A 20324-nucleotide genomic window follows, 5' to 3' on the forward strand; every position below is an offset into this window, starting at 1 on the left:
GTGTCATGGTGTGTGATCAAAAGTGTACAAACCAAGTCTCATGGTGTGTTCATAAAGTGTAACAATGAGCAAAGTGTATGTCCCCACGTTAAAGTGATTGAGTATGCCTTAACGGGAATAATAGCTTTAAGGTAGAATACATGCATACTGAAAGACAAGCATGTTGCCAAAATGAAATACCCCCAAGCAAGAATAAATTAGGTCAATGGTCACAAAACATAATGAGAAAGTACATAAGGAATCCACTAACTAGGTCAATGTGTGCTTTTGAGAAATCATGTATATCAAGTATGATTGCTTGGAATTGACCTCATCCCCAACGGTAATGGAGATATGAGCACAATGGAAGAAGAGCACATAAAATGAACAAATAGAAGTCTTTTTGGGTCAACATGATGTAGACCAAAAAGAGAGATCTCAATGCTTTACATTGTCCCCAAGTAGACAACAAAAAGGCTCATTTACAAACAATGGCACATGTACAACATAATGTTGATATGACATATAGAAGAACTGAGATACAAATAGAAGAATGTCAAGGCGGATTTGGCCTCTTTATTACGTTATGCCAATGGAGCAACAAGGGTCACCCAAAGATATCCTAACATAACACTAAGATATGTCAAGCAACACATCACATGGGAAGCATATTACGTACAAGCAAACACATAGGAATCTACTGCACAAGTGAAGCTAGTTAAGCAAATCGTCTGCCCCCCAAACTTGCTTAACATCACTTAGGGGTGATGGCAAGATGCAATAGGAGAAACAACGAGCATGGTAGATGGAGCTATGGACCATGCTCTAATGATGAGTCACTTTGTTTGTCACTAGGAGCTAGGGTTCATGCTTTTGAAAATTGTGAAGATAGTTCATGATTAATCTCGATAACCTCATACATATTATCAAAATCATTAGAATTAACAAAGTTAGCATTAGCATCAACATCAATATCATCATCTAAATTAATCACAATGGGATCTTTAATATGTAAAGGAAATGAACCATCATTTTTCATAGATATTTTTAGCTTTTGACGTGGTGGATTAAGTTGAATGAAGGTTAGAAAAATAGGACCAAGTCAATATTTGGGGTCTTCGAGAAGAAATTAGTTTAAGAAGCAAGTTCACGAGCCTTTGCATGACATCTTTGTCGACGTTCTCTTACACTACAATTTCTCTTAATTCAACTCGAAACTTGTGAAGGTTGAGGATCAATCAACATAGGCTTCTTTTCTCCCCTTGTAGGGGGAGGAAGGGAAGAAACCTTACTAGGTTTAGAGATACAAGATGTTGGGTGTTTTTCTTTATATGATGTAGGGTGCATGACTGCAACATATAGAGGAATAGAATATGTAGGAAGAAGTCCAGGTCTAGGATGAGGAGAAAGAATATCTATAGGTGAAGGATCTTTAGGTTTACTCAAGGCTAATATCACCTCATTTTTTCATTTTTCATAAGATAAGAAAAGAATATCAGTTTGAGGTTTCAAAGGTTCGAGTTGTTGAGGCCAAAGTAATCAAGGGTGAAATTTCCACATCTTATTGTGGGTTGGTAAATACTATAATTAATCATGATAATATGCCCATTATGAGGGAACTTCAAACACTTATGGATGGTAGAAGGGATAGCGTGCATGGAAGAGAGCCAAGGATGTCCCAACTTCACACGAAAATGATCAAAGGTAGGAATGATAGCAAAGGTAACATCTAAGCACTTAGTACCAACCTCAGCTGGAAGAGAGATAGAACCTATAGTAGGACAAGTGAAACCATCATGCACCTTAATCATAACATCATTTTTCTCATATGTTACTTGATGAAATTGTTGTGTAAAGTGATGTTCTGCAATAATAACATTCACCATACATAGTGGAACAATGAGTACTCGTGAGAGTTTTCCTTTAATCTTCGTAGTAATGTACAATGGCCCATCGAGTGTCACACAATGCAAGGTCTAGCGAGACCAGTATGCAAAGGATAGTGCTACTTGGACAGGATAGTGCCACTTGGGAGGATTATGAAGAAATCCTTCAAAAATTTCCTCTTCTTTTCAAAAACAATTAAGTTATTTGCGATGTTGAAATGAACAATTTAATATTTGATTTTGGATGTTAATAATCAATCATCAAGGACGATGACTCACAAGGGGAAGAAAATGTTACATCCCTCTTTTCAACAATGGTTTTATATTGAATAAATTATGCAATTGTGTATGGTCAAATATTGATATTTTTATTACTTCTATATGTGGATGTGTAATCTTTAATAAACTGGTTTATGGACATAAATGATTATTTTGACAATGTTTATTTTATATATATTTACGATTAATGAGAAGATTTAAGATTAGTCCAACCATTTTCATGCAATCAAGTGGATGCAGGATAAACAATGCCCTCGAAAGGGAGGGAGAGTACCATCAAGGAGAGGATTGCAGACATTGGAAGAGATCAAACTTGTCATCAAACCGTGAGTCTAAGATAAGTTGTCATAGGAGTTTATCGTCACCTTGGCTATTTGGGTGGTTGTCACGTCTTGTCAGATAGTAGACAATTCATCTTTCTGAATTATGTGTGTGTTGTTTTTCTTGAGCTTAAGCATGCATACATACATACTTATACATATGTGTATATGTACATTCAAATTATTATGAAATGATATATATATATATATATATATATATATATATATATATATATATAGCATACATACATACTTATAAATATGTGTATATGTACATTCAAATTATTATGAAATGATTTACGTATATATATACGTATACACATATAAATGTAAGTATGAGATACAACTCATACGTGGAAATATGTTTACATGTATATATACATTATCTATTATGCATTATGGGAATTATGTTATGGGCTAGTAAGCCGAAGCCTTTCTTATTAATTATTAAGTAATGGGGTGGAACTGGAGACGTTACTCTCTCGCTGCCACCACTTGGAGCTTCCTTGCATGAAACCATCGAACAAGATGGTAGACGTTTCTTCATGGGTGGTTTTCTTTTGTTTTCCTTCGCATTCATTAAAGAGAATTGATTTTCGATGAGAGGGGGTTCTATCTTACATTCTCTCATTCACGTATCATGGCTCCTTATGTTTAAGTGATATTCATCTGCAACCTCGGCAATTATTTTATATTCTTACCATTCTTGAGCACGGTATCATTAGCATTTCAGCATTCAGTCTTAAGGAAAGCTTTGCTTGGATCACTGTAGAAGTTCATACAAGAGTGGCAATCGATTGTCCATCAAGAGGAGAGATCCATTAACAGCATCATTTTAGCCCATGCATGTTTACCTTTCCATTTAAGATAGTTATCATAGTATCGATATTGTTCCAGCTTTGATTGTTTGAATGTTCAATCAAGTATATGCATGAAAAGCCCATTATTGAGAGATAAATCAGTCTATTATAAAAGAGGATCTGAGAATAGAATGTAGATCTGCCTGTATACCCTGTTCATGGTATAACAGTGCAGTATATCCGAAGGTTTTCTTTGTTAATAAACTTAATTTATAAGCTGCTAGGCAGATCATCTATGTTTGCATTATTATTAATATGTTTTGTACAGTTATCAGCCAGAATAGATCATTTATAAAGCATTAAAAAACGGGTAACTAATCAACCCCAGAATTAAAGTTGTAAGATCCAATAGAGGATTCACATCATTATGTTGATGTAGGCTTGAAATGTTTAAATTTGAAAGATGTTTAATGTAAATGAAGTCTGAACTGTTCTCTATTAAAACTCAGTAGAAAATCGATTCCTCTGTTCAAGAAATTGAAAATGTAGTTAAGGGAACCTTTGTGGACGGTTGGCCAGTTTGAGTTAGTTTTACAGCAGATTGGTTGAACTATTTGTGTCACGTTGCCATGAAGTTCATTAGAGGTCGTTAATGTCAGTTGACACTAAAGGGTAATTATTTGTCCAAAAAAACAGTGGGTCAGTAGTACCTAATGTTGAGAAATCAAGATTTGGATTGAACTCTAGTGTGTACAAGTAAGGGTATTGAAATCTAACAGCACATTCTCGTGTATATTTTATGAAACCTTGGTCAACGTGGCACTACTTTAAATAAGCGATCGTCAATTCACAAGAACCAGATACACCTACCAGTCAAATGGTCATACTAATTAGAGGTACCTATAAAATGTGACCGACTAGATTCGTGTAGGTTTTAAACACCAAGCTCAAATGGCAATATGGCAACTAGGTCTAATCCTTAGTTTGCACCCTCACAAAGGGTAGGGCCACTTCCAGATGCTCTCCCTCTTCTAGACTATGTCAAGGCTTGATACAGAAGAATTCAAATGGAAAGCTTAATGATTGTAATCTTTGAACTTTTTATCTTTTCCTTTGAAAAAGAAAATTATTATATTGAACTCTCTCTTATTAAATAGCAAAAGAAGTTTGTTCCTTTCTACTGCTCAAGAATAGTTTAACTACTTTTTAGTTGAATTAGTTAGATTCTTAACTTGATGAAAGCAATTAGTTAGTTAAGTAGTTAATTTTTCATTTTTAGCGTAGTTAAGTTTATTTGAAAGCTCTAAATATAAACAGTTTAGATAGTACACTATTTTCTTAAGTATAGATTAGTGGTTGTTATAATTGAACTCTCTCTACATGATTTAAAATATATGTAAAAAGTTTCAAATATCCGACAAATAAGAAAGGAATGAGACTTGTTTAAGGTTAACAACCACATAGAGTTGTCTTTCAACTCAAACCAATTGGAATGCAAGAAAATGTTTCAACAAGACATAACAAAAATAAGTTTACAAATGTAAGTCTAGCACCATAATAAAAAAAAAATGTTGCATTTACAAATCAATATATAGAATGAAAAAAGACATTGACAACCACATTTTAATTTGACTCACCATTGTAATAGGTTGTGTAGTCACATAAATCTGTCCATTTTAATTAAATGAATATTTTGTATTTATTTGATTAAAAATCCACTAGCCACCAATTAATTAAATTAATATTTAATTAATTTATCCCCAAACATTCTTCTATTAATTAAATAAATTATTCAATTTATTTTAATTAATTCATTAAAATCCAATTCCAATCAATTAAATAAATAAATCAATTTATTTAATTAAATCCCCCTTTTCCTCTTTTAAATAAATTAAATAAAACATTTATTTAAATCATTATCCCCACCCCACTTGCATTTTCTTACAAATGCAACTTGCACACATTTTGAAATAAATGAATTTTTATTTTAATAAAATCCTATTTTCCCTCACCCACCAAATCCACTTGCAAAATCTAATCCCCTTCCAGATTCTTCTAACCCCTTCCTAATTAGCCTAATCCATCCCCTAATTATTGTCACATTCCTAAGCAAAATGGAGTCACTTCTCAAATGGCCCAAAGTCTTGGATAACCATTGAAGGTTTTCAACCTTCAACCACCAAAAACCCCAAAGTCTTTGAAAACCATTAAAGGCTTCCAACTTTCAACCACTTAATCCACAAAGTCTCCAATAACCATTAATGGTTAACCCAAACTCTCCCACATGGTTAAAACATTTGTTTTGACTCAACCTCTACCCAACCCAAGGGTCTCATCAGGTCATTAATGCTTTGACCATGATTATCTCTTAATCATTTGCACAAAGGTTTATCCTTGGATTAACTCCCAATCCAGTGGGTAATCCTAATTTAGGCTTAACACTTAGCCTTTAGATAACCATGAAGTCTTCTCAGGCATTCAATGCCTCCAACCCCTTTCTTTCAACCCAATCCTGTGTTGACACTTGTCACTATTTTATTGGTGCCAATTGTGCACATGGATCCCCAACTTTCAAGCTTGACCCTTGATTAAACCTTTCAATCCTGGCCATCCATTGCTCCATTTTCCCTATAAATAGAGCCCATTCCTTCATAATCCAGATCCTGAAAACTTGTAAGCATTTAGACTATAGCCATTTTAGAGAGCATTTAGCATAGCATAACTAAATCTTGTCTTTTTGGTAAAATCAATCATTTTAGCATTAAATATAGCTTTTCATTTCATGTTTGGGAGCTATTCTACAATCTCAATCCTCCATAAGCATCCATAGTGCAAAAAGCTGCTGAGAGCTACACTATTTTGGAACTTGGAGAGGAGAGGAACAAGGGAGAAGAAGCTAAGGCCATGCTAAGAGGCAGTTGGAGATGTCTCATGATCATTTGTTCTATTTATTAGATATATTTAGCATGTCTCTTTTAGTGTCTCTTTTGGAATGCCTTCATGTTTTAGTTTTTGATTGACTAACGTTAACATCTTGTGTGTTTTGTGTTGTTTGATCTTGAACTAACAATTGTGCCATTTAGGAGGGCATCAGGTTGAGAAAACCATATATAATAGGTTGAGGTTCCAACAAGAGAGAATTGTTCATGTCATGTTTTATTGGGTTGATTGTTCTCTCTAATTTGTAGGCTTGGTTGATATAATTATAGTTGCACTTTTTAAAAAAATATGTAACAAAATAAGATGATACATTGGTAAATCAGTCCAGACAAAACTGGTGAAGTTCAAACCATTGTACATATTTGCTTGTTCCCTAAAATTAGGACAAACCTGAAAACTTACTTGTTAATATTAGTTTTTTCAATGGTTTGTTTAAAATTTATAAATTTAAATAAAAGCTACCAACTTTATTTGAATGCTTTGAAAGAGGTATCACAGATGATTTCTAGTTACGTGCCACGTATCTTATTGAAATTGACCTCTAATATTTTCAAGACATTAAACAATTATATTTATCTTCAGTACATCTATTTAAAGAAATATAAAATTTAAAATTATTTAATTTATTTAAAATTAATTTAGACTTAACAAGTAACGACTGTAACTTATCAACATTCAATTGTAAAATGCCTCAGAGCATTAATTACAAACGAAATCTCATAAATATTTTACAAAGATAGTGCACTTCACACGACTTTATCACAAGATTTGACAACATAACGCTTATAGTATTATCACATTATTTTAACTGAATGACAATTTCTACCAACAGGAGTTCAAAGCAGCTGAGATATTTAAGCATTTATGAGTGTGCCTTTGTTCTACCTTCTTTCTGCTTTATGTTGCATTTTGGTGTTCTTTGGAAGTATCGTCGTCTAGATTCACTAGCCAAATATTTTGCTATGTTTCAGCTGATCCTTTGCCATGTTAAGTCTTGTTCCAAAAAAATTTATATATACCCCTCAAAACTTATTTTCAAATGTAAAATGTAAATTTTCAAATACACGAGACCAGAATTTAGTGTAAGACTTAATATATCAAGAACAGAGCACCGAACCCCTCTTACAAATTTAATTAAACTAAACTTTGATGCAACTCCAAAAGGCAATCTCGGCCTTGTCAACAAAGAAGAAAAAATTTTGAGACCGCCCAATCAACCCCTCCCGATTTGCCAGACATAAGTAATGGAACAATATAATCAAATAGCTAATTGTCAGTACTCCACTGAACATGCCAAATTTAAATAACTTGTTCAAGAAAGATTGAGAGAGACTGCCCACATTCAAAGCTTCCTTCAAAGCTTCCTTCTGTTCAGGGCCTGAATCAAAACTCACCCAAGATAAGTGTAGGTCTATCACTCTCCATGACACGGATGTACACTACAAGCATCTCCACCCAAGCATTCAGCTCTTCCTCGAGATCATGAAGGATTTTATCCCAATCTCTAAAGATCGAGCCTTACTCCCTATCCCTATCACGATCTCATGGAAGGAGGGGATAGATGGATCTTACTCTCTATAGTATGGATGTGATGTGGACGGGTCTTGATCTCAAGCATCGTAACAGACTAAACTGCATAGGGGGCCGATAGGTCAAGGAAGAATTCAAGAGCCTTCTTTTTCAGCATGCACTTAGGTCGCCTAAAAGACGTAGGTTTAGTATAAAACTACTTAAGACTGGTGAAACAAAGATCAGTTCCCTCCCGAGTTAGGTTCAGGGACTATATCACAGTTTCCCCCGACAAAAAGGAAATGAGGGCTGTACTGACCCACCATTCATTTGGTTTGATAGAGAACTGTAAATGAATGAATTCCTTTCTGAAGTTGCCTAACTTCCTTGGTCATATCATTGCATGCTGATATGCATGTCTCAATTTCTGAGAGGATTGATTCAAAATTTGTTCTAACAGAGTTTGTGTAAGTGGTGCTTCCTCCGCAATTCAGTATCAGGCAATAATTTGTTCCCTTATCATCACATTTGATGGCCCTAAAAAGCATACAATCACATGCTTATATTTGCACTTCATTTCTTTCAGCAGGTCTAGGCGCACAGTAAAATGTAAACAATTGTGTATATACAGATTAAAAAAAGGTCACTGCTAGACTTTAGAACATGTCTTGTTTTCAACTTCATCATGTTGAAATCGACATCAACAAAGATAATTGAATTTAATCAATCTCATGTAGATACCAACATGAACTTCTACATTCATTGTGCATATGCAATCATTGTGCATATGCAATTTCACATTAGTTCTGTACTTTATTTTCTAATTTATTAAAACTGTACCACAGAAAAGCAGAGAGGAACATATTGATTCTCCAAGCCACCCACGTAACCTGTGAATGTAATCTTGTCAATTATCTTGTCTTCACTAGACTTCCGCAAATACAAGACATAATAAGTTCAGAAGAGAATGGCTGCCTAATTAATTGTCCAACTTTAAAAACAAACTGCTCTTCACAGACCCAAGAAATTTACCACCGATAACAGGTACATCTCCTCAAATGGTCAATATTCAAGAAATATTTGTGGCAGAAAGAGCAAAGACAGAGGCAGTAACAATTTGAAGTCTCAATCAAGTAAACAAACCAATGCAATGAAATATCTACCCCATATGATGATCTTAATCAAAGAAAGAGAACAAGAGAAATAGCTGAGAAGATGCAACTAAATCACTAACCACCAAGCACGTGATATTAAAAATAACAGAGGGAACCAGAAATAATAGCTTCGAATTTTGAAGCTGTCATTAAAAAAAGTGTTTTAAATTTTCCTTTAGTGCATGAATATAAAGTCCCCTTTTCCAATGCCCTAGTTTTTGCCCTAAAGTCACCATTCCAAGTACAGTAAGAAATGGAATAGAGATATCATTTACCAACAAGATCCTGATTGAGACCCCTAAATCATGTTAGATATAAAATTGATCATTCCTACTAGAATTAGGGGCATTATCTTAATCATTATTGTAAATTACATAATATACATGTGGGTTTCCTTTAAGGTTCTACCCAACAACCCATCGTCATTATGGAGCACCACTCGGGAGATCATACAAGGTGCCTCGAGCTGCTCCATCCAGCCAAGGAGCACGGAATGACATCCGTCGTTTAGCCTCCCAGCCCCACTTGGGGTCTCTACCGGAATGGCTTCCTACCTGCTTGCATTCCGAAAGCACCATTTTCCCTCCATAATGGGAGGGCAAGTTGGCTGAAGCTTTAAAGGAATCTTCATTATCATTGGTTATGCATATCTATATATATTAGAAGCCCTAGATTATCTGCATACATTCCTACAAGAAAGACCAAATAGCAAATCCGTAATATCAGGGTCTATGCTTTATGCATCACACCCAATACTGGTCAATATATAAATCTGCAACTATTCTTCTCAAGTCTGAAGCTACTTGCTTCTTTCTGATCCAGTGATCCTTATAAAACTTGTTCCTTGATTTTTCCCTCACTTCCCATCGTAGTCTTTCATTTTATAACTTAATGTCTATAGAGAGAGATATCCCTTTGTAGGGTGGACTTGCCTCTTCAGAACTATTTGATTGTTCACTAATTTGCACCTCATCCTAAATTGCATCATTTAGGGGATCATTACTAACTAAAATCACATTACTCCTCAAGACCATATCCTTTCTTTGTGTCGGCTTACTTCATAACAAACGACTTGCTTGTGTTTGCTAGACAGATTGATGACTGGTCGCTGATATCTGGATCACAGGCCTGTCATATATCAGATATATATATATAGTTGCTATCATATGTCATATATCGGCCAGTTGTTGTCATATATCGGCCAGTTGTTGTTTTGATCGCTGGTCTAAGACTCTGTATGAAAACACAATTGTCTGAGCTTATTTAATGACAATGAATGTTTTATGGCCTGGGTCATGAAAGTGAAGGATGTAATCCTGACATGGCATGACAATGTACGTCATGGAACCTTGAAGAAAACCAGTTTCACAAATGCATACCCCTAATAAATTATAATCCAAATATACCAATGTTATGGCTACATGTTAGCAACTCAACAAGAGTTGTAGACAGACTGATTTTATAATACAAAGCTACTTACGTCAACTAGATAATCTTACAACCTCTTTTACATCAAGTGATAAATCATGCAAAAAACAGTAACAACATCGAGAAATAATTTATTACAGATGAAAAACAATCAGCAATATTAATCTTGAAAGCAAAACAATAGCCCAAACATTACAAGCCACAGGGCAGAATCCCATAAAAAACTCATAACTAAAAATTAATATCACATTTTTTTCATTTTCATTAACTGAAAGTACTTGTTACAATTAAAAGGCGCCAAAAAATTATGCATCTGTCCTTCCAGAGCAATACGTTCAAGATAAAGTATTTTGAATAACAAAAACCACCCTCAAATACAAATTTGAAATTTCCTACATTAATGAAAGCCTTCACCAAAGGAGATCTACTTCCAGGTCTGATTCATTTTCCTCCATCATAATACACCTGAATTTACATCAAAGTTTAAGTGCACGGTAAGTTTAATAGATACCCAAAGTAAATAAGATTATGTTGCATCCAATGACAATTCAGAAAATAATATTTTCCAAAAGGAACTGACATACCTAATCAATTACTTCTCCGAAGAGTTTGGACCTCTTTTCTTCCCAAATCCAACCACTGAAAGATATAATAATTGCATCATCAGTGGACCCTACTTCACTTCTTTAACAAATGCAGAACATGCACACACGAACTAGGTCACACAAACAACTCAAGCATGCATATATAATGGAAATGTATTATTAGCAAATTTGAAGAAAAAAATGTGGCCATGGGCTGTAAGAGAATCACAAGCTTCCTCCTCAGATTACATCTTTGCTACCTTGAAAATCATTTTGCTCTTTTCTTCTCTCTTAATAATGCTATATTAAAAGGCTATGAGTAACGTGTTTACTAATATATAGGAATTGAGGATGGGTATCTCATAAAATGCACGTGGTAGCAAAGTGTATGTGGAGGTGCAAACAGTTTAAGCTCCTATTAAAATTAAACTAACTTAGAAAACTAACCTAGTAAACTTATAGCTCATATGGTGAACTTCACATCAAAATCTATTTTCAAACTAACACTGCCTCTAATTCTCATTTTCCACTTCCACTAAAAATTTAAAACTAATGCATCATATAATTAAAAGCATATAATTAGTTAAAAGTCTGGGTTATAAAATAAATCATTGCATACAGTTGTGGTCATGTATACAGCAATAACCAAAAAGCTCCTAATACAAACTAGTATCGAAGTCTGCATTAATATATTCACTGACCTTACTCAGATCCTCCAATCCTGAGGCAAAATGGATGGTCTTCTCAATATTAATAGGCATTAGAAAACAAAATTGTCATTTCTTAAAGGGAAACTCGTTAACAAGGCATTTTAACCGTGGTATATTAAGTTCTTTGGCATAATTCTCTTTACATTAAACTCCATGCATAGATGAAAGAATACTTACCCACAAGACAAGCAGCATCACAAAAATGAAAACCAGATCAATGTGCTGCTGGAACCCAAACATTATCATTGTAGTTTCTGAGGATTATCCACTTGGTGAGAATGGGATGTTGTTGAATTAGCCTGCAGATATGGGAAAACCTGCTGTAGCATGCAAACTGAGAACAAACTGTTGATGATTTCACCAGAAATGCCGACTTTCATCAGATATGTCCTCGCCTTGATGTAAAGCTAACTGGACTCTCAGTATTTGTTGGAAGATAAAAAAGGATGCAGGATTCATATATAAAGGAACACATCTGAATGGAGCTAGCCCAAAAAAAGAATTTTCCAAATGAGAGGGATTTTGTACTTGCTAGATGGGCCAAAATGAAGGAACTGTCTATTAAGATTAACTGACAGGCTGAACCTTCGAGTTAATAATAAATTCTCCAAGGATTAGAAAACTTGGAATAGAGGATGACCGTGACTTTAGTCTTATAGATGACATTCTCAGCACTGTCTATTTACAGACATCTGAAGAAAGTATCTGGTCATAACATACTTACTGGACACAAGATTAAGCTACTAACCAACTAAATGAAGCCTTTTATGACCCTGTAGTACTTTTACGAAACTAAGGCAACGAATGAAGGTCATTCACAATTGCTTTTTAACTTGGGGCCTCCATTGCATTTGCGCAGCTCAAAAGAAAGATAGGAGAGAGTGAAAGCGAGGGAGAATCTTCATTAAAATGCCAACATTGATTCCTTGAAGCTGGCCTCTGGAGATGATGTCAGTACATTATATAAAATTAAACACCAAATGGTGCATATGAACAGCTTTATCACATATGAATGCCTTTATCCACTTCAAATAGGATACTTCAACAATGAACAAGCAATCATCAGGGCTACAGTAAGCAAGAAAAATAAAGTGAATCATCAGAGGCATAAGTATCGAATTTGATTCAAACACAAGTCAGTCTACTCAAACCATTGGAGGTCTCAATGGACTAGTGCGCTTTTGTCACATAAAAATATTCTGCATTATATAAGATATCAAACTTACCAGAAGTTTTAAATTGCATTGTTTAGTCAACTAAGTGCTTGGTGAAAAATAGAAAACAACTCTTTAATATTTTGTAGTTGGCCAAGTGAAAACAACTCCAAATCTACAATTATCCATTTTTCAGCATCAAGTGCTTCTCCAGCCAGCTTTAAGTTCAATGTTAAACCATCAGAGTTTTAATTGTTGTAGTAGCAATTCAACAACAGCTTTCTGGAGACTACCACTTGCAGTATTCTTCCAACATTCACAGATGTTAGTGCTTTTACCATACCCAATCCCCAGACTATTTGAAATCAAATCAAACCTAGCGTAAGTGCAAGGATGCTAAATTTCCACTTCAATGTCTCTGTCTACGCTTTAAACATAGAAATTCAATTTATTTAGCTGCAAAAATTGGTGGTGGGGCCAAGCTGCTGTCATTTGACGACTGGTGCACCGTCAGCACATACCCTCCTTCCATGAAGATATTTTTCGAAAAGAAAAGATTTTCATTTAATTAATTGTGTTCATATCTGCATCTGCTTTATGAACCCGTTTTTGGATTCATCTAGAAAACTGATACTCACTAAAAGTATAAATCCCTCTCACCATTCTTGGTCACCTGTATTCATCTAGTCTTCAGAAATTTTGCTGTTCAACTTTTTTGTTATATTTATTAATAAGGAAAAAGAGGGAAAACAAGATGAAAAGCAGGTTCGCAGAAACAGATTGGTGGTTTATGTTCCCGAGACATTTTTGATAACAAAGATTTGATCATAGAAAAAACACAGTGATGGTTTTGAAAGGCCAAAAGAAAGAGACACATTCGAGCAGAGCAACTAACCGGCAGTAACAAAACGGCGGTTGTACTGCATGCGTTTGTGGGCACGGCCTCTGGGCTTCTTCTTTTTGTCTTGCTTGGCAACCTTGGGCGTCTGCCCCCTCACCTTCCCTGCTCGAGCCAATGATCCATGCACTTTACCTGCCATGCATCACAACAATATTACAAGCGGAACAACGGGTAACACAATAATGCAACCAAAACAACAATAAAGGCTTTGGATCTTACTCATTTTGAATTGCTTTAATTGCTACTGCTGCTGCTCTTAATTTTCAGCTCCCAACACTGTTTTGCTTCGCCCAAAGTGACAAAACTTAAGTTAGGGTTCTACAATATTGAATACCTACTGGCTACTAGCATACCTATATTTTAGAAAATCTATGTAATATATGCCAAGAGATATCAAATTTCAAATTGCAGGCCAAACTCCTAGACGAACAGATAATGAAATTTAAAACTATAGGAATACATATTTGAACAAGAAACTCAGCAGAAAAGATCTCAAAAAAATGTAATAATTTAACATATGAAGATGGTTCAATCTCTGCATATCTGACAATATTTATAGCATTACAAGTAGCTAGCATCAATTCAATAGTAAGTATTTTTGTCGGAAACAGAAAAAAGATCATCCAATATATCAAGCAAGCAATACAAAAGTGTACTGCTTTAAACATTGACTTTTCTTTTTCATTAACCAATTTTATAAAAAATTTAATTGAAAATCAGAGCACTGCTACACAGCAAATTAAGATATTTTTAGTGTATTGAATAGAGAAATATTATACATTGTTATAACAACAAAAACACAGCTCAAAAAGTATGCACAATGTTCCTAACATATCCCCATGCAACCATATGTAAATAAGTGCCAATCATAAGCACAATTAACTACATTATACTGACTGATGCTGCGGCATTTACATTCTTTGAATGCCGTCTTTTTAAAATCTACAAAAAATAAGTTTTCTTGCAAGTTGGTCTTTGAAATAAGAACATGTGTCGATTACCAATTACTAAAAGAACTTAACATGTACCCATAACACCACAGAAATCATGACAAAAATGTTTTCTCTTCACTATTTCCATTTGGCAAAAAATTATAAATAAATAAATAGAAAATCAAATTCAAACCATAAATTATTCATACACATAGACTATCAAGACTAGAGTTGTCGTGCTCCATAACATGACATCAAATATAGGTCTTTAAAAGAATTTGAATTTCTAGATTTTCAATCCAAGTCTTCTAGATTAAATAGTATGTACAAATTATGGATAACTGAAACTCAATATTGATATTCAATACACATCGTTTCACATGTGTTAGGATAAAGTTCGGATCGGATCTTCATTGAACTAGATAAATCATATATTTTTTTCAATTTAATCATCTTCTACAAATTTATCATCACTTGTCATAATTTTTTCAATTAAACCTTTAAATTCTAGAAGTTTCAAGTCAAAATTTCTGAAACAAACACTTGAGTGCACAAATTTACCCAAACTTTAAATTTAAATTACCAATACTCTTTCTCCTTCCTTGACTTTTCATTCCAATTTTATAGGATCCTTTTATTGATCTTAAAGATACTCGATTTTCCTTGTTTTGTAACATACTCTAGATGGTACTATACATCCATTTTGTTTACTGACTCAATTATTTTCCATATTCCTTTCTCGAGCTCTATTGTGATTTTATCTCATACCTTTCTCCATATATTTCCCTTACCTAGATTCCATAGGAGCAATGATAACTTCTGTCATGAACTTTATAAAATAAAAATATTAAATGCAAATGTGTATTATATATAGCAAATTAAAATATTCAAGTTAATAGAATCTAACTTCCAATATTGGACTTTATGAATCTTACTTTTATTAAAATATAGAACTAGTGCCTTACATGTGGGAATATCAGGTAAAATGGGTGTGCAAGGTATCAAGTCACTTGAAAGGAGGGTGTCATAGGTAGTACTTCCCTTTTGAGGTTATCTTTTTCAAATGCTCTTTCCACTATTCAGAAAAAAGGCTACTACATTTCCAAGGGTTGCCTAATCGTATTTGCAACTTATGTTGTAACTTGACAAACCATGAACACTCTATAATTCTTGATTAAACTAGATTTTTTAGCCGTTTAACTAAGTCCCTTTAAATTTTTGATAAAAATTAAATTTATGCTTTTTCCAAATTTCTTTTGTATTATTTATCTCATTTTCATCACACTTTCTAAAGGGATTTTAGGGGGTGGAAATAGTTTTAAAAAAACATTTTTTTAAAAGTTGATACATTCCCTATTATTTTGAAGTCATGCCTCGTCATACAACTTAAGGGTTTGATCCTTCAGTGTAGCTACAAATACATACATGTGCAACTTGGCCCAGTTATATCTCAATTTATTTTTTCTTTGGATGTGAATTCTATGATATAAATATATGTTCATTATAGGATGTGCTTTTGTTTCATTATATTAATGATATGAACCTTTAGTTTATCGTTGTTTATTGAGATGTCCACCCTTCATGCTTTATTTTTTACCTTCCTAATTTGACCCTCGTTCTTTAGGTTTCTTCTTTATACAATGTTTGGCACTTCTATTGCGATTAATGTAACTTTCAGTTATTTAAAACCAACTTTCTTATTCTGAATGTGTCCCTAGAGGCATTTCAAAATCAAATAACTCTTGAACCCAAATAATTTTTTTTCACGACTTCATGGAAAAACTATTTATCTTTTCTCTTTGTTTGAAAAGGTCCACCAAATATATCCTTGGATGAAACTGTTAAATTTACCTTAAGTCGCAAGATGGATGACACTTACTATAGGGGAATCACTTCTTCAAGGTGTCGCTTCATTATAGGAGATGTATTTCTTTGATTTAATTTTGTAGTATTTAGTGATATTTTCTTAAATAATATAGGACCATTCCATCCTTTTTTGAATGTTTCATTTGTGTCAATGGCTAGTCATTAAGCATGTCTCTTGTATCATCTTTCTTTGCATTCATATCCATTTCCTAAAATTTCATATTGTTACATCTTATAAAATCCTTCAAGAAGTATTATTAAACAATATATCTAGGATGTAAATTTCTAAATATGATAACTAAACATTAATATATATGCACACATGTCCACATGCTAAGTTTAAATTAAGACAATTTATTTTTGTGCACATCAAGTCAATATGGATGGGCTTTGAACACCTACAAATACAAAGATTTGTAAAATGAGATTGATTTTAGATGACCCCTTGACCACAGGGGTGTATAGAACCATTTGTAAGATGATTTTAGATAGTTTAGTTCACATTAGACATTCATTAAGGGATGACCATGCATATTTTAGTGAGACTTTAGCAGCCATTTTTGCCTAGATGCGGCAATAGGTTTCTGGTAATGTTCCTTTGAGTAAATGCAGCTACGATTGTCAAAAGAAACTATCAAAACAGAATGTTTTCCCCAATATGCCCCCAGAACTCAAGTGAGGGAGTATCAAATCATTAGATGCATATGCCCTAGGATAGCCGCATTGATTTATCCTCAATTTCTTGTTACACATGATCATTATACAAATAACGAACAAATTCCATTATATTTTGCACCACAGTTTTATTTGTTGAGGTTCATTTAAGCCTCAACGTGAACTATTTGAATATACCACCTCATTTGGGGAAGAGGCATGGTAGGGTTTGTGATAGGTCTGCTTACCGTCATGCTGATCAACAACCTCCAGCTTTTAGGAGCTTAGTTGGGGAGAGGATGCTTCCTATCACTCCATCCTGAGCCCTATTGTTGATTAGGTTGTCATTGCTTCCCAACGGGAAGCAATTGACAGTATCGCTAAGATTGTAGTTATCTTTGGATAGATCACATGTCTCTGTCTCTGTCTATGTTCCTGTTTATGTTTTACAGATAGATATAGTTAAGTTTGGATAGATCACAAGTCTCTGTCTCTGTCCCTGTCCCTGTCCCTGTCCCTGTCCCTGTCTATGTCTATGTCTATGTCTATGTTAAGCAGATCATAGATCTTATAATTTTGTTTGGGATAGATCACATGGACATTATGTTTATGTTTTAGCTCTCGATAGACATGTATGTTTATATATACGACTTGAGATGCCACACTTCTGTTTATGTTTATGTTTCAAAGATAAGTCATACACACAAATATATAGTATGGATGATTAGTTTTCATTCCCTTAATGCTTGTTATATGTACTCTATAATGCTTAGCATTAACACATTATTTCAACTGAATGACAATTTCTATCATCAGGAGCTCGCGGCAGCTTGTAATGCTCACGACTAATATGATACAAGACTACCCTAAAGTTTCCCACAATTTTTTTTTGCCCTCACAAGTACATGAGGATGTTGCACAAAGGTTCCTAGCAAGGTCTGTCTCTACTAGAGTGACCTCACTACTTAGACTTTAGAAAAATGCAGAGACACAAACTATTGACCACACGAGGTGGTTGCAAGGAACTACTAGCGATAATCATAATCTACCTATCTGTCTTGATCATAACATTTATAGTAGTATAATTATGCAAGTGATAGCAAATCAACTTACTAACTACATGATCGAGGGAATTCGAGAAGGAATTCTTTTAGATAGTATCAGTGTACAATAAGAGTCTCTTAGAACAATTGGTGATGATGAGTAAACTCAACAATAAAATTTAGTTTTTATACTAAAGAGATTTCATTTACTAATTAATTAAATTGCTTATTTATTCAATGCCCCTTGGCCGGGAAGATCAATTTATAAATAAATAATTAAAAATACTATAGCAAGCTGAGTCTTCAAACATGGATAATATTAATGCTTAATACAAGGAAGGAGTGAATGCACTCTAAAATCTGAAAATTAAAATAATACTGATCCTATTCACCTTACTAAAAAACGAGAGACAATATGATATCTAGGTACCTTATAGATAGTTTTCCAAGTGATACTGGATACCATAAGATAGGATTTTCCGATTTCACAAATAATGAGGTAAAAACGAATTTAAATCCTCTCATATTGTGGCGACAAAAGGATGCAAATGTTTTCAGCGACAACATATACACGCACCACTGCAGGATCTATATGTCAAAGGGGCGATTCTTAGTTTAAATACCATACACAACTTTTAAATTTTTTTTAAAAAAAAAAATATATAGACGAAACCGTATATTCCAGTGCCAAACCCTAAAGGGGCTTGTCTATCAAGTGACCCATATTTCTTTAACAGAAGGCGGCACCTCTCTCATCAGGCATGTATATGGAGGGCGTCTATTAGTACGGAGGCGCAACTCTTTCTTAGGATGGGCTGAAGCTGTATATGGTCCTCGATTAATTTTTTAAATCTGGTCTCTATGCTTTATTTTTAATCAGAACAGACCACCACAACCCACACTAATTTGACTATTTCTTCATATTCCTACTTATAGGCCTGTAAACCAATAAAAACGAGATGTAATGCAAGGAGAACTTACCTATACCGTAACACCAGACGGCCCTGAGTGAGCTGGTTTAGCCTCCCACCTTCTACCGTTGCGCTCCTCCTCTTTCTTTTCAGACACCGAAAAGAAAAATTCCTACTCCCCCAAAACTCTGCCCGTTTTACACAAACTAAACAACCCTAACCACACCTTACACCACCTAGAAGCATCCTAACTCTAGGGATTTGAGTTGGGGTAGAAAAATAGTATAACAGCGAAACATTTTCACCTAAGTCATCTTTTGCACATAACCAAGAACACTTGAAACATTTAACTCTCTAAATAATAATGAGTACTTAAAGGGTTAGGTCTCTCATTTCATTAATCATCATATACATGGACACATACCTTTAAATAATCATAGTGAATATTCATAATCTATATCACTAGCAATTGCACCTTGGTGTGCAATGGATACGCCGAAAACAAGATTATTGACCAAAACAATAAATATTAGAAATAGAAGAATATTTGTAAAAAAAAGAATTGATAAAGTGACATATTGTAAATCATTTTTTTTAATAGGTTGAACAAGTTTAATAATTCATCATATAGAGATAATTCATTTATGACCAATAGAATGTCAATAAAATGAAGGATATGAAGATTCATATATTAGAATTTGTAATATATATAAATCTGAAAAAGGATCAATGATTAATGGTGCTTCAAACAAGTATGTAGAATATGTACAATATAGTAACAAACACTATGGAATTGACCACATGGTTTACATTATCTTTGTTTGATTATAAGAATTTGAAATGTTCTTGGAACCTCTCAACCCAATACAAAATCAACATGTATAGACAAGATCCTAATTGTTTTTTGCATATCTTTCCCATTAGGTTTTGCTTCAATTGATTTTTGATCCTTGTAAGAGGATACACGATTGCATAGTTGATTTCTAACTATAAAGAAGAATAGTTGTCAAAACAATAATTGATAAAGTGGCATAATGCAAAATAAACCTAATGATCATGTGTACTTAAAGCCTAGTAGTGTCATTAATTCATTAGGGTTTTGCCAATCCATCTAAAGAATATCTTAAAATTAGAATGAAGGGACCCTATCAACTCACATGCACATTATAAGTATATCTCAAAATTTTAAAATTATGCTAAAAATGATGATGTTTATATGAAATGTTAATTGTGGGCACCTCTCATAAGTTTAACTATTGATAAAATGGAATCAA

General features: G+C 33.9%; 1 protein-coding gene across 2 annotated transcripts; it reads right to left on the minus strand.

Moving 5' to 3' along the window:
* Positions 1 to 10527: 10527 nt before the first annotated feature.
* Positions 10528 to 19276, minus strand: LOC131045604 (small ribosomal subunit protein eS30z/eS30y/eS30x). Of its 2 annotated transcripts, none has more exons than XM_057979200.2 (5): positions 19121 to 19276; positions 13864 to 13920; positions 13639 to 13776; positions 10880 to 10934; positions 10528 to 10760 (listed from the first exon to the last, which is right to left on the minus strand). In XM_057979200.2, exons 2-4 carry the CDS (start codon positions 13865 to 13867, stop codon positions 10888 to 10890), a joined length of 189 nt encoding a protein of 62 aa, XP_057835183.1. In that variant the 5' UTR covers positions 13868 to 13920; positions 19121 to 19276; the 3' UTR covers positions 10528 to 10760; positions 10880 to 10887. The 2 variants fall into 2 exon arrangements, with proteins under 2 accessions (XP_057835183.1, XP_057835184.1); XM_057979201.2 differs by having other exon boundaries at positions 13864 to 13928; positions 19121 to 19260.
* Between the last annotated feature and the right edge of the window lie 1048 nt (positions 19277 to 20324).

This window comes from Cryptomeria japonica, chromosome 11 (assembly GCF_030272615.1).
Source record: "Cryptomeria japonica chromosome 11, Sugi_1.0, whole genome shotgun sequence".
NCBI classification, from domain to species: Eukaryota; Viridiplantae; Streptophyta; class Pinopsida; order Cupressales; family Cupressaceae; genus Cryptomeria; species Cryptomeria japonica.

Coding starts and splice junctions, on each gene's coding strand:
- LOC131045604 (XM_057979200.2), bottom strand. Junction 10,935..13,638: donor CCGCCGTTTTGTTACTGCCG/GTTAGTTGCTCT, acceptor TATATCTTTCAG/TGGTTGGATTTGGGAAGAAA.